The sequence below is a fragment of the Chlorocebus sabaeus genome, chromosome 13 (assembly GCF_047675955.1).
Source record: "Chlorocebus sabaeus isolate Y175 chromosome 13, mChlSab1.0.hap1, whole genome shotgun sequence".
Classification (NCBI taxonomy): Eukaryota; Metazoa; Chordata; class Mammalia; order Primates; family Cercopithecidae; genus Chlorocebus; species Chlorocebus sabaeus.
The window spans coordinates 43,023,997-43,048,688 of NC_132916.1; the positions used below are offsets into that span (position 1 = coordinate 43,023,997).

At 39.1% G+C, this 24,692-nt stretch overlaps 2 protein-coding genes across 4 annotated transcripts in view; one reads left to right on the plus strand and one right to left on the minus strand.

Annotated features, from left to right (window-relative positions):
* The window catches only part of MCM9 (minichromosome maintenance 9 homologous recombination repair factor), a 119,803-nt gene that overhangs the window by 69,030 nt on the left and 26,081 nt on the right, over nucleotides 1-24,692 (minus strand). The window lies entirely within an intron of this gene.
* ASF1A (anti-silencing function 1A histone chaperone) lies at nucleotides 9,456-23,893 on the plus strand. The gene is made up of 4 exons (XM_008007216.3): nucleotides 9,456-9,884; nucleotides 16,442-16,557; nucleotides 21,251-21,427; nucleotides 23,045-23,893. Exons 1-4 carry the CDS (start codon nucleotides 9,776-9,778, stop codon nucleotides 23,255-23,257), a joined length of 615 nt encoding a protein of 204 aa, XP_008005407.1. The 5' UTR covers nucleotides 9,456-9,775; the 3' UTR covers nucleotides 23,258-23,893.

Below are 24,692 nucleotides of genomic sequence, written 5' to 3' on the forward strand. Positions count from 1 at the left end.
TAAATGTGAATGGATTGAATAATCCAATCAAAAGGCATATATTGACAGCATGGATATAAAAAAGAACCAACTATATGCTATCTACAAGAGATATTTTAGATTCAAAGAAGCAAATGGGTTGAAAGTAAAAGGATGGAAAAACATATGTATGTAAACATCAATGAGAAAGCTGTAGTATTTATAATATCAGACAAAAGATTTTTAAATTAAAAAAATTATTAGCAATTAAAAGGGGGCATTTTAAAAGGATAAAAGCATCAATTCATCAGAATAATATAACTAGGCAGATCAACAAAGAACCCTAAGATTAAAACAATAGCCGACCGGGCACGGTGGCTCACACCTGTAATCCCAGAACTTCGGGAGGCCGAGGTGGGCGGATCACAAGGTCAGGAGATCGAGACCATCCTGGCTAACACGGTGAAAACCTTGTCTCTACTAAAAATATAAAAAATAAGCCAGGCATGGTGGCAGGTGCCTGTAGTCCCAGCTACTCAGGCGGCTGAGGCAGGAAAATGGCTTGAACTCAGGAGGCGGAGCTTGCAGTGAGCTGAGATGGCCCTACTGCACTCCAGCCTGGGAGACAGAGCAAGACTCCATCTCAAACATAAAAAATAAAAAATAAAATAACAAAGAAGATCTCAAATCAGTAATCTAAGCTACTATGTTAAGACACCGGAAAAAATAAGAGCAAACTAAACTACTGGCAAGCACAGGAAGGAAATAATAAATATTAGAGCAGAAATTAATGAAATAGAGAATAAAAACAGAGAAAATTAATGAAACTAAAAGTTGACAATCCTTTAGCAAAACTGACCAAGCAAAAAAGAAAGAATCAAATTAGTAAAGTCAGGAATCAAAGATGGGGCATTATTATTCAAAGTCAAAAGGATTGTAAAGGAACAGCGTAAACAATTTTACATCAACCAATTAAGTAACTTAGATGAAACTGACAAATCCCTAGAACTATACCAACTACTGAAACTAACTCAAGGACAAAAAAAAAAACCTGAATAGACTATAAACAAGAGGCTGAATTAGTAATAATAATAATTTTTTAAACCACCCATAAAGAAAAACAACACAGATAACTTCATTAGTGAATTCTACCAAAAATTTAAAGAATCAAATACCAAATTTTCACAAATTCTTCTATAGAGAGAAAAGAGGGAGAAATACTTCCTAATTCATTCTATGAGGCAGTATTGCCCATACACCACAAATCAGACACAGACATCATCAGAATACTAAAGATCAATATCACTTATGGATACAGATGCAAAAATCCTCAACAAAATACTAGCAAACTAAATCTAGCATTATGTAGAAAGGATTATACACCATGAGCAAGTGGAATTCACTCCAGGAATGCAAGGTTCATTTAACACCTGAAAAATCAATCAATATAGTATTCTCATTAGTAGAATAAGGGACCAAAAAAAAAACACACACACACAAAGAAAAGCACATGATCATCTCAACAGACACAGGAGAAGCATTTGACAAAATTCAATACCCTTTCATGATAAAAACATCCAACAAACTAAGAATAAAGGAGTTTCCTCAACCTGACAAAAGGCATCTACAAAAAACTCACAGCTAATATCATTTTTAGTGATAAAAGACTGAAAATTTTCCCATTAAGATCAGGAACGAGAGAGAGATGTTTGCTGTCACTATGTCTATTCAACATTGTACTGCTGGTTATAGGCAGAGAAATTAGGCCAAAAAAAGAGAGAAAGAAAGAAAAAGAAACAAGAGGCATCCAGAAGGAAAAGGGAGAAATAAAACTATCTCTATTTACAGATAACATGATCTTGTATACAGAAAATCCTTAGAAATTTATTGAAATTCATAAATGGCCTCAGCTAGACTGATGGATATCAAAAAAAAATCAATTGTATGTCTATACACTTGGCAAAGAAGAATCCGAATATAATTTAGAAAAATATTTCCATTACAATAGCATCAAAAAGAATAAAATATGTAGGAATAAATTTAACGAAGAATGTACAAAGCTTATACTATGAAGACAATAGGTAGGTGTGGCGGCTCACACTGTAATCTCAGCACTTCAAGAGGCTGAAGTAGGAGGGTGGCTTGAGGTCAACAGTTTGAGACTAGCTCGGGCAATACAGTGAGACCCTTGTCTCTACAAAAAATTTTTAAAAAATTAGCTGGGTGTGGTAGCACACACACACCTGTAGTCCTTGCTACTCTGCAGACTGACATTGGGGGATCGCCTGAGCCCAGAAGTTCAAGGCTGCAGTGAGCTATCATTATGCCACTGTGCTCCAGCCTAAAAAATCAAAAAAAGAAAGAAGGAAAACTACAAAACATTATTCAAAGAAATTAAAGGCAAACTAAATAAATGAAGACATCTCATGTTTACTGATTGGAAGGCACTATCATGAAGACAGCAATATTCCCCAAAGGGATGTATAGATTCAATGCGATCCCTGTCACAATCCCAGGTGGCTTCTTTGCAGAATTGATAGAGTGATACCAAAATTCATATGAAAATTCAAGGGATGCCAAACAGCCAATATTGAAAAAGAGCAAGAAGGTTGGAGGACTGACACTTCCTGATTTCAAAACATACTACACAAACCTAAAGTTATCAAGACAATGTAGCAGTAGCATAAGGACATAGGATCAACAGAACAGAATTGATTGTCCAAAAATAGACCCATACATTTAAGGTCAATTCATTTTGAGAAAGGTTCCAAGCCAATTCATTAGGAAAATAGTCTTTTCAACAGATGCTGCTGGGAAATTGGACAAGCACATGCAAAAGTATGAATTCGGACCCCTTCACACCATATACAAAAACTAATTCAAACTTGATCAAAGACCCAAATCTAAAGTGCTAAAAGAATAAGACTCTTAGAAGAAAACTCAGGTGTAAATCTTCATGACATTAGATTAGGCAATGGTTTTTGAGAAATGACATCAAAAGCACAATCCGACATAACAAAAATAGATTAAATGGGCATCATCAAAACTAAAAGCTTTTACACTGCAAAGGACACCACCAAGAAAATTAAAAGATAATCCAAAGAATTAGAGAAACTTCTTGCAAATCATGTTTTGACAAAAGACTTTTATGTAGAACACATAAGGAACTCTTACAACTCAATAATAAAAAGACAAATGACCCAATTTTAAAAATAGGCAAAGAGCTGGCATGGTGGCATGCTCCTGTAGTTCCACCTACTCAGGAGGTTGAGGTGGAAGATCACTTGAGCCCAGGAGTTCGAGTCCAGCCAGGGCAACAGAGTGAGACTCCATCTGTATTTAAAAAAAGGGGTGGAGGGGGTGGTTAATGATCTGAACAGACAATTCTCCACAGAAGATATACATAGGGCCAATAAGCATATGAAAGATGCTCAACATCTTTAGCCATCATGGAAATATAAACCAAAACCACAACGAGATACTACTTCACGCACCACCATAGCTATAATCAAAAAGATATAACAGCAAGTGTTGGTGGGAATATGGAAAAATTGGAATGCTGGTGGGAATGTAAAATGGTACAGCCACTTTAACAAACAGTCTAGTGGCCGGGCTCAGCGGCTCACGCCTGTAATCCCAGCACTTTGGGAGGCAGCGGTGGGCAGATCACGAGGTCAGGAGATCGAGACCATCCTGGCTAATATGGTGAAACCCCGTCTCTACTAAAAATACAAAAAAGCTGGGCATGGTGGTGGGCGCCTGTAGTCCCAGCTACTCAGGAGGCTGAGGCAGGAGAATGGCGTGAACCCGGCAGGCAGAGCTTGCAGTGAGCCGAGATCACTGCACTCCAGCCTGGCCAACAGAGTGAGACTCGTCTCAACACAAACAAACAAACAAACAAGCAACAGTCTGGTAGCTCCTCAAAAAGAGTTACAATATCTGACCCAACAATTCCACTCCTAAGCATAAACCTGGAGAAATGAAAACATTTGTCCCATCCCATGAAAAAATTTGTACACAAATGTTAATAGCAGCATTGTGCATAATAGCCAAAAAGTAGAAACAACCTAGATGTCCATCAACTGACAAATAAAATGTGGTATACCTATACAATGGGATATTATTGGGTAATAAAAAGGAATAAAGCATCAATATATGACACAACATGAATGAAAGCATCAAAAACATAAGTTATGCTTCAAAGATACTGGTCATAAAAGACTACATATTGTAAGATTCCATTTATATGAAATCTCTAGAATAGGCAAAACTATACAGACAGAAAGTAATTCAGTGCTTGCCTACTGCTTGGGGGATATTCTGGGAAGGGGGATGTGCTAAAGACTACAAAGTATCTTTCTGAGATCATAAAAAATACTCTAAAATTGATTGTGATGATGGCTGCACACCTCTGAATATTCTAAAAACTACTGACTCAGATGCTTTAAATGAGTGAATTAAATGTTACATGAATTCTATCTCAATAAAGCTGTTATCTAAAAAAATTACTCTGTAATCATACCAGAGGGTACTTGGATGTGGATTCTTTGTATGCCGGATTCAAAGCCTTAGCAGGCACAAATTCTACCAACCAAATTTCTACCAATTAATTACCTATTAGCTCATTTGTGAAGCATTTCCCCTCCCTATCCTTTCTGGTTTTTGACTCTTTCTAAATGATCATGCATATGAGGCCTCCAATCTCACAAAGCCTACTTGCCTAGCTTCTGCCAAGCATGACTCCATCTAATGTCATTTGTCTCTATAGTAACCAACTAGAAAAGCTGCTATGCTTAGCAATGGCTTTGTACAAGCAGTGGTCTAGCCTAGAGATGTTTTAAAGATTTGAGTCCTCTCTACTGATTACTGCTTTTTTTCCTGTATTAAAAAGTGAACCTCTGATGAATGAGAGCAGTAGAGGGTTAGAGAGAAGAGAATGGAATATACTATAAAACATGAAGGAAGATGGACTGTAAGTAGAGACTGAGTTCAAGAGGAAATGAGTTTAGAAGGACCTTGATTGATAAGAGGACCAAGAAGACATGGACAAAAAACTAAGTATAAGAAACACAAAATAATTTTTAGGCATTTCCATTCATATTCTTCTGGTCAAGAACAACATAATGATATAAACACCAAGAAACTGCCAATAAACGTAATTACAGTGCTTCAGAAAGTTGACTGATGTAATGTATGGTTATCTAAAAGGTATTTTACAGTATAGTCCAGCTATGGATAAGGGATCAGATATAGCTTATATCTTCAACAAACTTCTAACACAATGGTGGGTAGCAAAGAACACAAAACAGTGAAACTTTTATTAGTGAGGTGGAGCAGAGAAGGGGAGAGGGTACACTATGTAACAGACATGGAAACCTTATAAAAACTATAAGGATACATTCCAGGATGTGTAGTTCCATCCCCTACACCTTCCAAGGGACGCCTTTTTCAACAGGAGGCTTGACATCTGTAATACCCCTGTGTGGAGCCGCCCCCAGCTTTGCCTTGGCTGGGTCTCCTTCTCTCTCCCAGTATGCACCTGGACCAACCTCATTAATGCAGCTTTGTTCCTCAAGAGTTCATTAATCAAGTAATTACTGGAGTGTCCGCCAGCCTGTGGGTTCTTCCAGAAAATGATAGCAATCTATTTTTTCTACATACGAAGCCCACTCTAAAATTTACCTGACATGGTAGAGAGTACAAAGGTAGGACAGTCATCAGAGGAACGGGTTTCTGAGCACCAGCATCCTCATTTGTTATATGGGATGATATCTTACCCTCCTACCATTCCTGTCTTGTGAGGCTCAAAAACATAGGTATTTTAAAGTTTTTTTACAAATGGTCAAGAAAACACTTTTTCTTTTGCCTATTTTAACATAACCGGTTACAGGTGCATCTAACACTTCCTATTCTGCATCATACTTATTTGATTAGTTACCTTTCCTACTGAACCATAAGGTCTTTGTATGTCTTTGACTATTTCTCATAGAGCCTAGCATAAAATTTTCACACAAAAAATGCTCTATGTATGTAATGAATTATTATTGAAATCATTATTGTACAATTTACTCCATTTAGAAATGTCCACGAACTCCATCAAATCTCTAGTCTACATTTATACAGAAAATCTTATTTAAAACTATCATTAAATTTTGACCTATTTCTAATAAATAAAAAGGAGCCTTTTAAACTAACTAAAGACCATATTAAAACAAGCCTTATATGAGAAAATTTTTTAAGTTGGTAATAATACAAATGAGAAGATAATTCAACACAGTGATAGTATAATTACGCCAGGTGGAAATCTAGATTTGAACAAAAGCTAGAGATTAGTACTTCCATTCCTATGATAACTTTTGCAGTAGGCAGGGGCTGACACTCAATTTAATTCCTAGTTCTAATATATTTTAATTCGGCACATTTTGATTTAATTCAATTCTAGTATATTTGAATTCGCTCTTTCATCTTGTTTTGTGTATGACCTCAACTTGACTTCAAGTTTCACTTCTCTGTAGAAGAGTCGTGAATCCATGCAAGGAAGCTGCATCTTGTGTCTTCAGAATTCAAGCTATATGCCCAGTGGTATATACTTCCTCTAAAGAATGGCAACAGCACACCACTCCACATATGCCACACCCTTACTGGCATGGCTAAACGACCACGTCATTTCACCCACAGGAAGTGCTTGGGAACTGATCAATATTTGGATTCAGTAAGATTATATTCTCAAATAAGTTTAGTTCTGAGGGGAAAAATATCTTACAGCTACATTAGGTTGTTAGAGTTGCCATAACAAAATATCACTCACTGGGGGGCTTAAACAATAGAAATTTATTTTCTCACAGTTCTGGAAGCTAGAAATCCAAGATTACAGTGTTGGCAGGTTTGGTTTATTCTACAGCCTCTTTGCTTGGCTTGCAAATAGCCACCTTTTTGCTGTGGTTCCTCTATGTGCGTGTGACCCTGGTGCTTCTCTGTAAATCTAAATTTCCCCTTATGAGGATGCCAGTGAGATTAGATTAGGGCCCACCCTAACCACCTCATTTAACTTAATCTCCAAATACAGTCACATTCTGAGGTACCAGGGATTAGTCCTTCAACATACGAATTTGGGGGAGACATAATTCAGTCTAAAACAACAAGTAACTAGTTTCATTTATTTTTGCCCTAAGCACTAGCTTAGGCTTTGTTCATCTTAGAGCTGATAAAATCTCTCTTAGCCATCCTTCCCCCAAGTAACCCATAGTGAGAAGTGATTGGAGGATTACATTCCATGCAGCCCTCCAAACATCATGTGGGACCCCCTTGGGTACTTAATAAAGGAAGACATTCACAGTGACCCATCTGTTGTACAATTAGCTGTTTGGGAGTCATCAAAGTTGTTCAGCAACAGGTCCTATTGATTGCCTCTGAAACCAAACAGAGGCTTTCACAATTCTTTTTTTCCTACAGCATACCAGTTAAATTAGAAATATGCCAAGAGATATCTGAGGAATCCTTTTGGATCTCTCCTGGAGTAAGGTAGTGTCAATGGTGAGGAAACTATTGAACAAAGTGTTCAACGACCCTTTAGTATTTCTGACAAGCAATAATACAAGAGTTAAGACAGGAGAAGCCTGGAGCTAATTCTTGCAGCTTCCAGTGAAATGTCGGGGAATCTTTTCTTCTTAAATACTGTTGTATATGGTATATGACGTGTTAAACGAAAACTTTCAAAGAAAATAAGCCAAATTAGTGGTATCCAGGTAGATCTTCTCAGTCTTTCATGCTACACATCCACCAAAAGTGAGTTTTTATAGCGAGTCTCACTGTAACACTTACGGTCAGACTGCAAAATGCACCTGATTTTAACAAGCATAAAATGTCATTTTTATGAGAATGACTAGACTCTCCTTTTAAGAGTACCTGTAATAATCAGACAGCTGCATACACTAGTCTCACAGGAGTTTTAATCTTCAAATGGTCATTTTACCTTACATATACAGAGTGTCTTACAGCATATAGCAATTTCCACTTTATCTTAGCTAGTGTTAGAACCTGCACCAATAACAATGAAGAGTATATGGTTTATCAGTCACAAAAATCTGTGTCTATCACCATGGTTTGACTCTTAATACTCTAATGTCACAAACAACTGGCTTGAAGAAGTCTTTCCTGGTAGGTCCTATATCTAACTGTTCAATCCATGACAAAAAAAGGGAACTCTTCCCCACTCTAACTGGTCTTCCTAAACGTAGGAGGGGCTGACATTAGCTGTCTCACATTAACTTTCAAAAGACCATCAGAAGAAAACGTTTCATCAAAAGCCACCTACTTAAGTATGAACAATGCCCAAAGAATGACAAATCAAAATTCTGGGCACTATCCTAAGAGAAAACTCTTCCAGAACAGATACTTCAGAATTAATTTTCTCTCTGAATTTGGCCAAGTTTGGTGGTTTCATTCACAACATTTAAGGAAAAAAGTGACGGTTTATGGATAGCAGGTAATAAAACAAATCTTTATACCACTTACTAAATAGAAACAGTTTAGGCTCACAAATGTGTTAAAGCTTTCTCTTTCCCCGCAATGGTAGTCAAGCAGCATAAACGAATCAACATTTCCTCAGTTCAGACCTCAACTGGTTACAGGCAAGCAAGGGCTCCTCAGAATTTGCTTTACTAATGGTTTAGGTCAGAAATTTTTTTGAAGATCAAATGTCTTGCTATGTCTTCGTGTTCTTTTCCCCATCTCTATTATGTTTGTTGCCCTGTTGGTCTCCTGACACTTCCATTTTCTCCTTTTATGTTCCTGCTGTGCTCTCCCAATGGCAGTAACCTGGGGTATAACTGATTACACCTCTTGTGATTTTTTTCTTATTCTAGGACTTTCCAGATCTGGACTCCGAAGAAGACGCCCAGGTGTAAGCCCAAAGGTTACCTATTTAAATTTTCCAAGCACAGTGTGTGGAAAATCATTCCTCGCCCTTCATTTTGTGTTGCTTAACGGCGCTGTCGTGCCTAAACGTAGATACTGGCCAAGAGCTAGATTTCCAAAATGGCTTTGCTCCTTTCGAGCTGACATCGGTCTATAACATGCAATTTATTTCCCCTGCAGGCAATCTTTCTCTCTACTCCAAATACTACCCGAAACACAGAAAGCTGAACCTAACCCAGTATAAACACCGATTCTCATCTGCTAAATTCAGCAAGGCCGGCAAAGCTGTTGCACTGATGTAAAAAGAGCGTTAAAAAATTTAAAAAAAACACACACAAAAAAACAAAAAACGCCAAAACACCCACACGAAGCCAACTGGAGGGGCGGGCGTCGGCCGGATCGCGCCCTCCCGCCGCGGCCACGCCTCCCCGCCGCGGCCACGCCCCCTCCACCCCTCTCCGCGCCGCCGCCGGCGGCCTCCGCGCGGGCCTCCCAGCCCTTATTCCACTCACTTTGTTCTCCGCCTTTGTCCTAATCCACACCAGCAGGTGGAGCCGCAGTTAAAGTTTCCGAGTCCATTCCGGGAGCGGGAGCCCATCTTGCTGGCTGCCGAGGCCCTCACTGGAGGAGGAGGGTCAGAGCTCGGGTGCAGCCAATCGAGGGCAACGCTGCTACTTATCAGAGCAGAATGGGCTGTAGTTTAGTGAAATAGGAAAGCTGCAAAACACTGTGGAGTGCTCCCGTGTAAATAAAAAGAGGAAAAAAAAGTTTCTCAAGTCGCCGCTGCACAACGTCGGGCCGGCGCTGGGGCGGGGGTCTGCGCTCTCCCGAGCGGCCGCGCGCTGGACTTTATTGTGCCGCAACCAGCCCCAGTTCCCATTGTTTGTGTTTTTTTCAAAATATGGCAAAGGTTCAGGTGAACAATGTAGTGGTGCTGGATAACCCTTCTCCTTTCTACAACCCGTTCCAGTTCGAGATCACCTTCGAGTGCATCGAGGACCTGTCTGAAGGTGAGTGCGGCGCCCGTGCGCCCGGGCTGTCAGTTGCGGGCTGCAGACGTTGAAAGTTTCCCGGGCCCGGCCTCGCGCTGGGCGGCTGTGTTCGGCGCCTGGCGGCCGCGGGCTGCTCTGCGGAGGGAAACTTGAAGTTGATGGTCGACGGCCGCCGAGGCGCGCGCGGCTTTCCGCCGCAGCCCAGGCGCCTGCCGGGCTCAACTTGCGAGGAACTTGTTTGAGCGGAGGAGCGGAGGTAGCCATGTTGTCAGCTTTGTCTGCGGGCGGGCAGCTCGGAGACCCGCACTCGCGCCCGCGGCGCCTCCTGGGGTCGCGCCGGGCTGGCTCAGCGCCGCCAACAGCCTCCGCGACCCTCCGGGCCCGGGCACGGAGGCTGGGAAGGGAGAGGCTGTGCGTGTGGTCGCGCCGGCGAGTTCGGAGCGGAGCCATCTTACCCCAGTCGAGAATTGGGCGAGCGACCCCGGCGCACGGCGCCTCTTCTTGCCCCTTCGCCCGCCTGCCCCCGGCGAAAGGGAGGCAGTAACTCTCGAGAGCTCACGGTGGAGTCGCCGCACTCTCCGGGCTGGCCATGCCTGGCCGCTTCGGGGAGGAGAGCGAGGCTGTCCTCGCGCTGATTTCTGGCTTCCTCGACCAACCAGCGGGGGAGGCGGGCGCAGGCTCGGCCCCTCCGCGCCGCGGGCTGGGCGCCGGCGCTCCCCCGGGGCCGCGGGTCCTGTTCGGCCGGTCCTCTTCGGCCAGTGCCCGGGATGCGCCGGGATGCTGGCGCGCAGGCTCCCCAACCAACGTGGACTCCTTTCCCCTAATGACGAAAAGCTAATCTCAGGAAGAGAAAGAGAGCTGAGCTAGGAAGTTACATTTAACCTAAGAGCCTAAGAGCAGAAATAAGATACTTAAATAATTTCCAGGACTTAATCTCTGCCTTCTAAATAGTCTGAAAGAAGACTTTCTTCAAGAGCGTGTTGAAATCTAAAATAACTCCACATCCAGATGCAGAACACACCCTAAACATAAAACACAAACGTAGCCTAGGAAATTAAGGTAAACTCCTCATGTCAGTCCAAGAATTCTTGGTATTTTTTCTACATATATTTTAAGGTCTTAAAAATACGTATTCTTAATATGTTTAGTAATAAATATTTAGAAAGCTAAAACGACAATTATCTTTGCTTTAATTATATTTTACTAAATTCAGTGCTTCATTTGCCAGTTTTGAAGGGGAAATAGTTTAACTTCATCGATGAGGGACATACTTCTTTGAACTAGAAGTGTATTTTTAAAATGCTTTGAAGATGATTTGGCTAATCGTGGCATGTAAAACTTTTCATTTTAAAAACTAGTTTTTAATCTCTAAAATGTATATATTATATGTAAGGTTAATTTTAATTATAAAACAATATATATCATTGTAATAAACTTTTAGAAAGTTGTACAGGCATATATAAAGTTAACAGTTCTCTGTACTCAATGCCTTCCCCTATCTCCTTTAGGTAATCACAATTACTACTTTAACATGTGCCCCTCTGTGGGTTTTTTTTTTTTTGGTAAACCTATATAGAGCATAAATGCACATACATATATAGGGCAAATTTTGAAAGATGATTCATTTATTAAAATAATTTCAAATAGGCCATTGATAACACTTAGGGGTATTTTTCTTATTACTCTGAAGTCATCTGTGTGATACTACTATTAATATAAGCATTGCAGCTACCAGGCCCATTTTTCACACCCAACAGTCAGTAATTTTTTTTTTATTGCCAACTGCATATAAAAATAAACAAAAGAAAAACCATTGATCGGTCCATTCCAACTTACACCACAGTGTTTTTCAAATATACCACCAGAAGTTCTTCAAATTACAGGTATTTCTCAAGTGATGCCCTCCATTTTAGGAGTCAGCTCTGAACAAAGAAGATAGATGACTCAGGATGTCGTTACAGGGCTTTTACATTGCATAGATGAAACCAGCCATTCATAAAGCCAAAACATGTTCCATTTTTAACTGGGATCCATTCAGAACCCAGCTGAATCACATCAGGGTTTTACAGTACTGGTGTCAAAAATATACTTATTTCCAATGGTATATTTCACTTCCTAGGCACCATTACTGAGCATTTATTTAGTATTTTAAAAAATATTTTAAGCTGAGTCATACTGAAGCTGCAAAGGAATCTTTCAAAAAGGTGCTATGCCTGTATACTCCACCTAGAGGCTATGTGGATTAAGGAAATTGAGTTTACTTAGCAAAGGCTTCTTATAGGTTCCATACTTTTATATTATAGTTCTTTTAAAAATTCTGTTCTTAAACTATAGAATTTTTTTTTTTTTTTTTTTTAATGAGACAGTCTGGCTCTGGCACTCAGGCTGGATGGAGTGCAGTGGTGCAAACACAGCTACCTGCAGCCTCAACCTCCTGGGCTCAAGCAATCCTCCCACCTCAGCCTCCTGAGTAGCTGGGACCATAGTCAATGTGTCACCACACTGGGCTAATATTTTAATTTTTTGTAGAGATGGAGTTTTGCCATGTTGCCCAAGCTGGTCTCGAACCCCTGGGCTCAAGCAGTCCTCCCACCCCTGCCTCCCAAAGTGTTGTGATTATAGTGAGCCCACTGCACCCAGCCCAAACTATAGAATATTTTGAAAAGAATTTTCTTTGTAAGTCATTTTGCCTCAAGTCTCAAAGCAGAGTTTGGCCACCATTTTTCATACTTTCGTCAATAGCCCCCAAACATTTACTTTCCTTTAAGAGCTGCCGTGTAGCTTTGCTTCAGAAAAAGCTGTGAGGAATATCTGGTCTTAAGATAATTTGATTCTTTCTAATATAGGGCTTATATCAGGGGTTAAGACAGCCTGAGATCCTGGCTGGATGTGCTTGATGGTTACCAAGCCTGTACAAGCTTTGATTGACCATCCTGCCATTCTTAAATTTATATATAATCTTAATTACAGCTACTCTCTATTGAATACTTATACCAGAATTGAGCACGGTGTTTCATACTTTCCAACTTCAGCTTGTTCTAATTCCAAAGCCTACATACTTTCCACTAGACCACAGGTCTTCCCAAGTAGTGTAATTAGCTAAAAATTCCCTTGATGACTTCTCTCATTCACTCACTCTCACCACAAATGGAAATACTTTCAGGCTGGGTAAATCATTTAATCATGATTACTGTGATTAAATAAAAGTTAACGTTAAAATAAATGAACAGATTTCTTCACCTGAGAACTTATGTAAAGCATCTGACCTTACCCTTTCTCCCTCAAATACAGGGGGCAGAGGAATTAAATGAAAGCTGGGTTTAAAAAAAAAAAAAAAACTGATGCTAATGCATAAAAAAGTACTGAGCATGTAAAACTCAGTAACTATAGCAAGCATCCCATAAACATAAAAATCAATGTACAAGTGTTCCCTGAGTTGCAGCCTATTCTTGTTAAGGCTAGATTATCTCTCCATCGCCTCTGCTCTCACTTCCCCTGCAAATAAATTCCCTTATTCCACTGCTAACTTCAGAGCTAGAAAGAATTTATCTTATCTTCCCAGTTAGGTTTTCAGAAGAAGCCCGCGGTTTGTAGGCATAGCTTGGATTCTGATTCTTTGATGTACAAACTATGAATTTGTGTAGATTACTTAACTTCTCAGAGTCTCAACTTATTTGCATAATGGTGATAATTTGATCCATATGATGAAGCTGTTGAGGTTTAAACAATAGATATGAAGTGGCAGGACTAATACCCAGCATATAGTAGGTATTTTCTAAAATAGGTTTATAAATTATGGCTGTGTTCCTATGCCAGTCCACAAATGCCAATTTATACCACTTCGGATCCAGGGGCATTATATGTAGTGGTACAATTATATATGAAATTAAAATTTATGAAAACCTTTTTGTGATAATTTTTCTCTTTTTTTGGAGACAATCTCGTTCCATTGCCCAGGCTGGAGTGCAGTGGCGCGATCTCGGCTCACTGCAACCTCCACCTCCTCGGTTCAAGCGATTCTTGTGCCTCAGCCTCCCGAGTAGCTGGGACCACAGGCATGTGCCACTCCTAATTTTCGTATTTTTAGTAGAGATGGGGTTTCACCATGTTTGCCAGGCTGGTCTCAAACTCCTAACCTCAAGCGATCCAGCCACCTCAGCCTCCCACAATGCTGGGATTACAGGCGTGAGCCACTGCGCCCAACCACTCTATGTGATGATTCTTAGTCTTATCCTCACTTGGCTAGTTTAGTACTTTTCACACCACTTGCTTAAAACAGTTTCTTCACTTGCTTTTTGGGTCACCTACCTCATTTGCCACTTGTTTTGTAACTTACTTTGTTTATTTGTCCTCTTATCTTTGGAGGTCTCGAATCTCATTCCTTAGAGCAAGCCCATGTATTTTTACGGCTTAATATATCATTGACAGTTTCCAAATTTTTATCCTGCCTATTCAGTATCTCTACTTAGATAGCAGACATCTCAAATATGTCTAAAATGAACTCCTGATTGTTCCTCCACCCCATGTCACCCCCCTGCAAAAGTGGCTCCTGCTGCTTTCATCTTAAGAATTTTATCCAGAATATAACTTGCACAGTCCCATGGCCACATGAGGTCCATGCCACCATAATTTCTTGCCTCAATTGTTGAAATATTCTGTTTCTTCCCTTGTCCTCTTATATTCTATATTGAACACAGCAATCAAAGCATTCCTTTTAAAATGAAAGTTGGGGCCGGGCGTGGTGGCTCACGCCTGTAATCCCAGCATTTTGGGAGGCCGAGGTGGGCGGATCACGAGGTCAGGAGATCGAGACCATCCTGGTGAACAGAGTGAAACCCCATCTCTACTAAAAATACAAAAAAATTAGCCGGGTGTGGTGGCGGGCACCTGTAGTCCCAGCTTCTTGGGAGGCTGAGGCAGGAGAATGGCGTGAACCTGGGAGGCAACGGAGTTTGCAGTGAGCGGAGATTGTGCCACTGCACTCCAGCCTGGGTGACACAGCGAGACTCCATCTCAAAAAAAAAAAAAAAAAAAAAAAAAAATGAAAGTTGGCTCCTGTTACTGCTCTGCTCAAAACCCTCCAATGGCTTCCCATGCCACTCAGTTTGAAAGCCAGAGTGCTTATGATGGCCTTCAAAACCGCATGATCTGGCTGTTCCCCTCATCCTCAATTATAGGGTTAGTTGCTTTCCCCCTTGCTTTCATTCTGCTCCAGCCCTGGCCTCCTTGCTTTTTCTTGCCAAGTGTACCCTACCTCTGGCCTTTGTATTTGCCGTTCCCTCTGATGAGATACTTATATTGCCTATTTCCTCTATCTCCATCAACAGATGATCTCAGGAGATGTCAGATGCAGCACCCTGCATCTGGAAATGTGCTGGAAGCTGGAAATGTAAACGGTCTAGTTCTAGGACAGAGCCATGACATAATAGGTCCTCAGAAAATGATTACTGACTTAATAAGAGAAAATAAAAAAGGACCTTTCAGTTGATTGTAGTTTACAATACAATATAAATGAGCAGTACGTTACTATTTCTATTATCAACTTAGGGAACAAAAATATCTACAGTTACACAAAAACGGCAACACATGATGGCACTAACTAGATTGCCATAAGTGACCCAGAAACTCACCCTTTGGGAGTGCTTATGTAACAGTGTGTTGAATGCAAGAGGCAGGCCCCACAGTGCAAAATACACAAAGAATATGAAGAGGTGTCTCAGAGATGGTTTGTATTACAAAGTTATCTTCCCCGACTAAACAGGAGACTCCTCCAAAGAGTTCTACTCATCTCTGGGTTCACTTCACAGAACACATTGTAAAGCATGCTCAGTAAAATCTGCTATATTGAATTACATGTAATGTCTTGAGTTGCACCTAAATGAATGTCTTTTCCTCCTGCCTATCTCCCCTGTGTATACTCTATTGTATCACGTGGTGTAAAGATCTTGGTTTCCTCTTCCCAATTTAAAGAATGTACGACACAGGGGGGTGCCATAAGGGAACAACCCCATCGTCGTCCTTTAGACAGTTGATGAGCTGAAGCCACTTACTTCTGAGCCACAAGGGAGGTTTTACTAATAATTTTTCTACTTTGGAGCTCTGTGATTATTTAGATCTCTGCAACATACTATAGGGCTGCCCTTCCAAAGTAGGTTGAGGAGGACATTAAAAGATGACATACAAAAAAAGGGGGATTCCATAGCCAAATAAATTTGGGAAATGCTGGATTAATGTTACTGGTGTTCTTTACTGAAGGATGTCTCAGAAAATTTACTATGCCAGTGTGCTTTATGAATCCTCAAGGTTAACAGCATTTCCCAAGTGTTTGGCTATGTTATCTTGTTTGTGAGGCACTGTCTAGGAACTAGTGTTTCACAAAAGAATATTTTGAGAAACTCTGATATAAAGTATGAACTCTGGTAAGAACTTTATAAAGAGCATTTCACTGCCTTTCTGGATTGCCATGAGAAGCCTAACAGCCAGTAAGTGGCTAAGTGGACATTAAAAGGGTCTTTGATGTCATCTGGTAATGTAATTACTGAATATGAAGTAATGCTTTGGTTTTTTAACCCTAGACTTGGAATGGAAAATTATCTATGTGGGCTCTGCAGAAAGTGAAGAATACGATCAAGTTTTAGACTCTGTTTTAGTGGGCCCTGTTCCTGCAGGAAGGCATATGTTTGTATTTCAGGTAAGATTAATCTTGGTAAATGTGTATGCCACATATGTTTTGAAGTAGACTATATTATCTATTATAACTCTTATCCCTTTCCTTTTGGGTTAAATAATTCTGTTTCTGCTGCATTCACTTTTAATCTGTTTCCATCTTGTTTTAGGCAGTCTCTGTGTCACAAAGGAACTCTTACTTTCTGGTTTTATATGCTGAGAGATGTTAATGTGATGTTTATTTTAGGGAGATGCACAGCCTGCAGTAAACTTTATACTGTATCATGGCACACAGGGTGGTGAATTTTGGGCTCTTCCTGTGAATAGCATCTAAGTATCAGACTTCCAAGGTGGCTGTCTAGCATCCCAAAACATGGATTCAAAATATCTAAAACTAACTGGGCATTGTCAGTAATATGCATCTTCAGTTTATGGTTTTAGCCACTATAACTGATGATGTAACAAAAACAACTTTATTTCAGCATAATCAGTAGTTGAGCTAGGTTAACAGATATGTTTAGTGGATAGAGATGTGTGGTCTTGGATCATTGGAATGACATTCCAGAGTTTACTAAAGCATCTAATAATCTACATTATCTTATAGAGGACTACTTTTGCAAATTTACTACCCCACTAGGTATTTGTGAGGAGAAGTTCTAGTCATAAAAATTATGTTCTTAGATACCACTGAGAGTATTTGGATCTATAACAAGGCTTCAGACATTGTCTTCTATATTCAAAAGTGTTATTTCTTTTAATCCATGTTAAATTGCTATATGAAACCATTCAGTTATTCCTCAATTATGCATGCTTCTTTATAAGGGAGATATTTGTAATAGACCAAAGAGTAACTAGCCATAGGTTTTTTAAAACTACTATTAATTTCTGTTACAAGTATTTCAACCCAACAAAGTCCCATCAGTTAAGTGGAACTCACTGAAAAGACTTAATCCAGAAAGAAAATCTAACTCTTCCTATGCCGGACCTCTGTTTTCTCACTTCACAGATGGGACCAATTTAAATGAATACCATTGGTCAAATAATCCTATCAGAAACTGGCAAAGAATCACTTAGACACATGCCATCTCTAGAGCTGCTACCTTTCCCTCCCCTGTCCTAAATACAGAATTTAGAATCTTGGTTTCCTACCCGTAGTACTTTTGATTAAAAAGCAACAAATAATTTACTGTAGCTAAAGAAATAGCTAAGAAAAGCTCAAATATACTAATTAAATATATGAATTAAAAGTGCTGTTAATCAAAGTTGTGTGAGTGCATAACCCTGTAAAAGACATGGGTAACAGAATGCCCTGCAGGAGGAAGCACTGCAGTTACAGATAAAGGTCAAATGCCGACACCTCTGCTTATTGCTGTGTGACTTTACCTGCCTAACCTCCTCCCTTAGTCACTCCAGTCTTCTATAAAATGTGGATAATATTCTATCTCATTAAAATGTTATGGGGAATAAAACAGTACACTCACTCACTCATAAATAGTGCCCTATTCCTATAATTAGAACTACATTTTTATTCTCTTAACTTCTTGAAATTGTTATATAAAAAAGCAGGACTTGCTTTGACCCACAGGCCTGGGGAACCCATACTTTACTGATAATTCATGATACTGTAAAAGAAACCTGGGTTGACATGTACCGATATACCTTTGGTTTTTTTTTTTTTTTTTTTTTTTTTTTGGCTACTAGAAGAACTTACAAATAAATGCCTTGTTTGGCTGAAAGTGCTGTAGGAAAAAAATGTATTCAAAAGTATTTCCTGCCGGTGATATTCATGTAGTTTTACCTTGGTGTCAGTGTTCATGTTGCAAAAAAGAACAGAGGAGGCACAATGTATATTCAGCCTGAAGGTTTTGCAAAATTCACCATTATCAACAGAAAGAGACTAAATTACAGCTTTTGTTTTGTGTTTTAAAACTGCTATAGTAATCTCCTGGTCTGCCACAATTTTGCCTCTCTAAATAGTTAAACATGTCTTTCTTCTGAGTGAGTCAAAGGCTACCAGGAAGATGTCCAGACATCTGCCTAGTATTGCCAGCTACAGTCAAAACAAAGATCTCTGCTCATCACTTCTGTATCCTAAATTATTTGAAAGGCCTGCAAGTTTCTCTACTCAAATTTGCTCAAAATGAATCCTTTTCAAATTGTAAAATGCTTTTAAAAAAATGTTTTATATTAACAACAGATTTTAAAACAGAAACATGCCTAGAACCAATTTACTGAAGGGAAGCAATATGGGAGAAGAGTTCTCATAGCAGTACTGAACTATTATGTATTTCCCATCTCCACCCACTTCCAGGTATATTAGAATCCGTTTGGGTACACTGGAAGTAATCTAACCCCTCTGCGCAGGGGTGTGTAGAATCTCTAAGACAAACAGCATATTCTCCAGGACAAGGCTGGCTGTCCCTATCCTGGTGTATCACCAAAGAGATCATAAACCCCTTCGGGGCAGGAACTGAGTTACGAATGAATTCCAAAATAATAAGTGCTCAGAGCTGAGCTACACATGAGATTATAAAGATGAACCAGATGGGACTCCTGCCCTGGATAAAGTGTAGCATCTAGAAGAGAAGACTGAAAAATAAACATGTTTAGATCACAGGGCATACATTCTTAAAGAATTTGTGACAAGAAATATCAGCACATAAAAAAGGAATCTATTGATTCTACCTTCTGAGTTAGAAAGGGCATCACTGAGAATACACTCAATGTAAACTCCAAAGAAGATTAAAAGTTGAATTTTTCAGGATGTGAGAAAAGGACCTTTCAGGCCAAGGGAACAGTATGTTAGAAGCACAGGGGGTGAAATATTTGTTTTTTAAATTTGTTTTTGTAGAGATGGGGTTTCGCCATGTTGCCCAGGATAATCTCAAACTCCTGGGCTCAAGTGATCCGCCCACCTTAGCCTCCCAAAGTGCTAGGATTACAGGCATGAGCCACTGTGCTCAGACAGAGTGTGAAAGATTTATCACCAAGTTTTAAAGAACCTGTGTAATTCATATCTCTAGAACAAGGGTGGAGTTAAAGGAGGTATGAATGGAGATGTTGGTTGGAGACAAACTGAGAAGGGCCTTATTAATGAAGTTAAAGAACTTAGATTTTATCCTTTAGAAAAGGGAATACTCATCTGAGGGTTTTAATAATCTGAGGTTTTAAAACCAAAGAGAAAGGAACAGATCTGTGTTAATGCTGGTAGCAGTGCAAATGATAGGCTACAGCTGGGGAGATCAGTTAGAAAATTCTAAGCAATATTCCAGATAGATGACATGAATTCAGCCTCCAGAAATGAAAAATGCTGAGACTGACTAGATGTAGGAGATAAGGGAGTGAGGGTGACTGAGATTTTTAGCCTAGGATACTAGGTAGCAATTTTATGCCTTTTTGTATCATCTACCTGTATTAGGCATACAGTAAACATTAATCTTCAACTTTCCCAAGCTAAGGCATTGGCTAAAGTGCTCATCTAGGGCCAGGAATATTCCTTGGTACCCTGGCAACAGGTAAGCTAATTTGCTGGGACTTGATCCATTTACCACCCAGAATGGCTGCCTCAGATGCCTCAGCCATCACTGCCTGTGTTCCCCAGCCTATGGCTCCTTCCATTCGGTCATCTCATTACTAACCTGCACACTACGGTGGATGGGACCATGCCCTTCACTCATGCTCTTAGTCTAGTCTAACTCAATTTACTTTCGCATTCCTCAAGGTTCACCTTACAATAGCTTGATTTAAAACAAGGTCTTTGGCATCTGCCTAAAACAATCTTTACCTTCATTGGATTCCACATTATGTGTGGTTTAAACAGCATACTATATTGTAGAGTCTAGCAAAGTAAGTATTCATAATAGAGGGTTATTAATATTTTTTGAAAATCTGCTATGTAGCTATTTCCATCTCATTTTCAGTTTTGTTTTGTTTGAGACAGAGTCTCACTCTGTTGCCAGGCTGGAGTGCAGTGGTGCAATCTCAGTTCACTGCAACTTCTGCCTCCCAGGTTCAACCGATTCTCCTGCCTCAGCCTCCCAAGTAGCTGGGACTACAGGCGTGAGCCACCATGCCCAGCTAATTTTTGTATTTTTAGTAGAGACAGGGTTTCATCATGTTGGCCAGGTTGGTCTCAATCTCTTGACCTTGTGATCCACCCACCTCGGCCTCCCAAAGTGCTGGGATTACAGGCCTGAGCCACCGTACCCAGCCTCATTTTCAGTTTTATACTAATTTACTATTAGAATACCTGTGGGGGTGGTTGAGTGGGTATGAGAATATAAGTATCCTGGGTTGGAGAGGGAAACTGGTATAATAAACATTTGTGACCAACAGGCTATGAGCAGATAATACTTACTAATTTAGGTCTGAAAATAATGATTGAAAAGGTTAAAATCAATTGCTGACTATAAAGGTTTTATAATGAATAGTGTATAATCCTTCATGAATCACCATGCAGTATAGCCAGAATTTCTTCCTTTTAGAAGTGTAGTCATGCTTTCAAGTATCGAGGGTCTGTATGCTGTGGCGAAACATGAACTGTCTTTTCCAGCTTATTATAAGTCAGTCAAAAATGAGCATTTTCCTTCTCAGTATGATTTCCAAGTTTTTGTTGTTGCATCCTCAACTGATGGTTCTAGGTAACTGAAACTCCAGTCTTGCCTGCCACTAACAGCCTTTTGTGTGTGTGTGTTTCTTTTCTTTTTAATTTATTCTAGGCTGATGCACCTAATCCAGGACTCATTCCAGATGCAGATGCAGTAGGCGTAACTGTTGTGCTAATTACTTGTACCTATCGAGGACAAGAATTTATTAGAGTTGGCTATTATGTAAATAATGAATATACTGAGACAGAATTAAGGGAAAATCCGCCAGTAAAACCAGACTTTTCTAAGGTAATGTTCTTACCATTCCTTTTTAATTACTTTTACTATGCAATTTTTAAAGCAGTTGCTATTGCAATTTCATAGTATACTATTAAAATGGCTTTGAGATAAAATAAATCTGAGGTCCTTATGCCAACTGGGCAAACTTATTATTGTTCCATTACCATGGATGACTTTAAACCCTACCTTCAGGTGAGTCATTAGTAATTAACGTAGGCAGACACCTTGAGCATTTCTGATGGTTTAGAAAAATGAAAGTACCTCTTTTTTTTTTTTCTGAGCTAGTGTCCTGCCCTGTTGCTCAGGCTGGAGTACGGTGGCGTGATCTCAGCTCACTGCAACCTCTTCCTCCCAGGTTCAAGCGATTCTCCTGCCTCAGCATCCCAAGTAGCTGGGACTACAGGTGTATACCAACACACCCAGATAATTTTTGTATTTTTAGTAGAGACGGAGTTTTACCATGTTGGCCAGGCTAGTCTCGAACTCCTGACCTCAAGTGATCTGCCTACCTCGACCTCCCAAAGTGCTGGAATTACAGGTGTGAGCCACCGCGCCCAGCGAAAGTACTTCTTGTAAGAGACATAAGAGACAGGCGTTTATTTATGGCTTTCTGTATAGCATTTGCCATATTGATTATTCCCATCATGATTCTGTTCATTTCAACCTTTAGGACATACAAATTCATTTTTGTTGTACTAATTATTCAATGATGATATTTTTGTGTGTAACTCTTCCCAAAATTGAGAGAGAAAGTTCTGTTTGTTTTTTCTATGAACACAGTTATCTCAAAACACCTATATGCTTTATCTGCTATTCTTAGAAGTTAAACTAATGGTCTTAAATATTTCTGGTAACTGAAAACAGCTTAAATTCTGAGTGAGAAGATGAAATCTATGATTCAGCATTCTTAAAGATACTTAGTACTTTCTGATTTTTCACTGGGAACTATAACAGTTTAGTAACTGGTGATTTTGTGAGAGTACACAGTAAATGAAGTTGAACATGGCACTCTATCTGCTAGACCATGCAAGAAAAATTACATGGCAACAGAATAGAATGTTCTCATGTTCTCCTTTCTGATAATAAGGCAGGACTATTTTTCACCCTTGTTGTGGTACCTTCCATTGATCCAATTTGTTATCTCTGAAGCACCTTGTATAGCACAAAAGAAAAGAAACAGGACTGTTTCTAAGAATGAACCGTCTTTAAAAGGTGTAGGAAACCATTAATAATAATAAGATGTATTTGACAATTTTTCATTTTCCTTGAAAACATATTTAAACAACATAGTAGCTTGTTAAATAAAACATCTTCTAAAGCATTCACTTTCAAAAAAGAGGAGATTGTTTCTTTTAGAAAACAGAAGTATAGGAGTTAAGTAGTTAAGAAGCCAGACGAATCCCCTCAGATTCTCCGTATATTGTTTCTATTCGTCTAAAATAACTTCTTTGCTACAGCCCTAGTCCTTATTAGTTATATTTAAGGTCCTTAACTTGAATTATACCTTTGTATATGAACTTAGCCCTTTAGAAGTACTAACATGAACCATTTTAGTAAGCTCCTATTTGTATGTGGTGATTTAACTTTTGTAGTGTTTACCATCTGGATGTTTCCTTTTTCCTCTAGCTTCAAAGGAATATTTTGGCATCTAATCCCAGGGTCACAAGATTCCACATTAATTGGGAAGACAACACAGAAAAACTGGAAGATGCAGAGAGCAGTAATCCAAATCTACAGTCACTTCTTTCAACAGATGCATTACCTTCAGCATCAAAGGGATGGTCCACATCAGAAAACTCACTAAATGTCATGTTAGAATCCCACATGGACTGCATGTGACCACCTACCATCCCTTTAGTACAAATTAAGCTATTAAAAATACACAGAACTATTTCCCTGAAATTCCGTAAGTACATAGTCAAAACACAATGTGAAGAATTTGTTTAAAAACATCCTGTAGAAAGTTTATAAGAAAACCAGTATTTGAACAAATTGTGGAATATAAATACAACTATTTTTAAGTAATTTTTTTCTCTAATGTGTTATTTTATTTGTTCTGAAACTAATCTGATTAAAGCATATATATTATTTTCTTCTCCTGTATATGTAATGAAAGCACTTATAAAGAAACATGAATCATTAGACCAGGTTGTAAAGATGTCTTGGCCTCTGGGACAAAATCTTTGGACGACTATTTTACTGGCCTTTGAAAGAACAAAGTTTACTTCAACTAAAATGTTTCTTCCTGTGAAGACATATAGTATCATTTTAATTTAAGGGGCAGATTTCCATTCTTTTTTGGCATGTCCTTAAAAAGGGGATTTGAAATCAACTATATGCTACCAAGAACTTTAGGATCCAATTTTCCAAGCCACCATGAAGCCTCTTATGGCTACTATTATAGTTCATGTGATGTTGGATAGCATTTGATTTGCTTTGTAAGAAAATAACAAACATGGCTAATTGTTTAAAAGGTCCCCTGGCTATGGTTTTTGTTTTTATAACAGAGTTCAGAATATCAGCATTTCTTGAATCATACATCATTATTGCCCAACGAATTTAAGACCAAATACAATATCGGGAGAAAATACAAACTCCCTATGTTTAAGAATAGGAGATTATAATGGCTCAAATTTGTTCATTTGATTTCTAAAAATACCATGAACTTTAAAAATTCTTTTAATAGATCATGTTATTGGCAATATTTATATAAAAACCATGGATTTAGAAAGGTATATTTAGCTTTATCATAATAGATATGTTACTATTTTGGAAATATATATATTTTCACACCTGTAGTACTCTTCCCCATTTCCTCTGACACTCATGCAGAATGAGATCAGGCATATTTGTGGTTGACGTACTCTAGATAGCTTTTCCAACAAGTTTTTGAAAAGCAATCTTGGAAAGGAATTATTTAACTAAATGGGGTAAAAGGTTTCTTTTTCTTTGAGAGTTAAGTCCTTCCTCAAAAATTTTCTTATGCTCCATAAAATTAAGGGTAGAATATTTTCATTATTCTTGCAGCTAAGCAAGACAGCCATATGATGCAGGTTATGCAGTGCCTTCATATCTAAAACTTTTATACTGCACTTTTTAAAGCTTTTATGTTGAGGAAAGGAAAAGGGCATTTGTCTAAATACGGATTCTGAGTTGTATATATTTCCTATCATTCTAAAAAAGTGAATTTGTGAAGCAAAAGTTTTGCCAGATGTTAAACTTTGAATTTAATATACCAGATTATTAAAATATTGTCCATTAACTAGTTCATAGA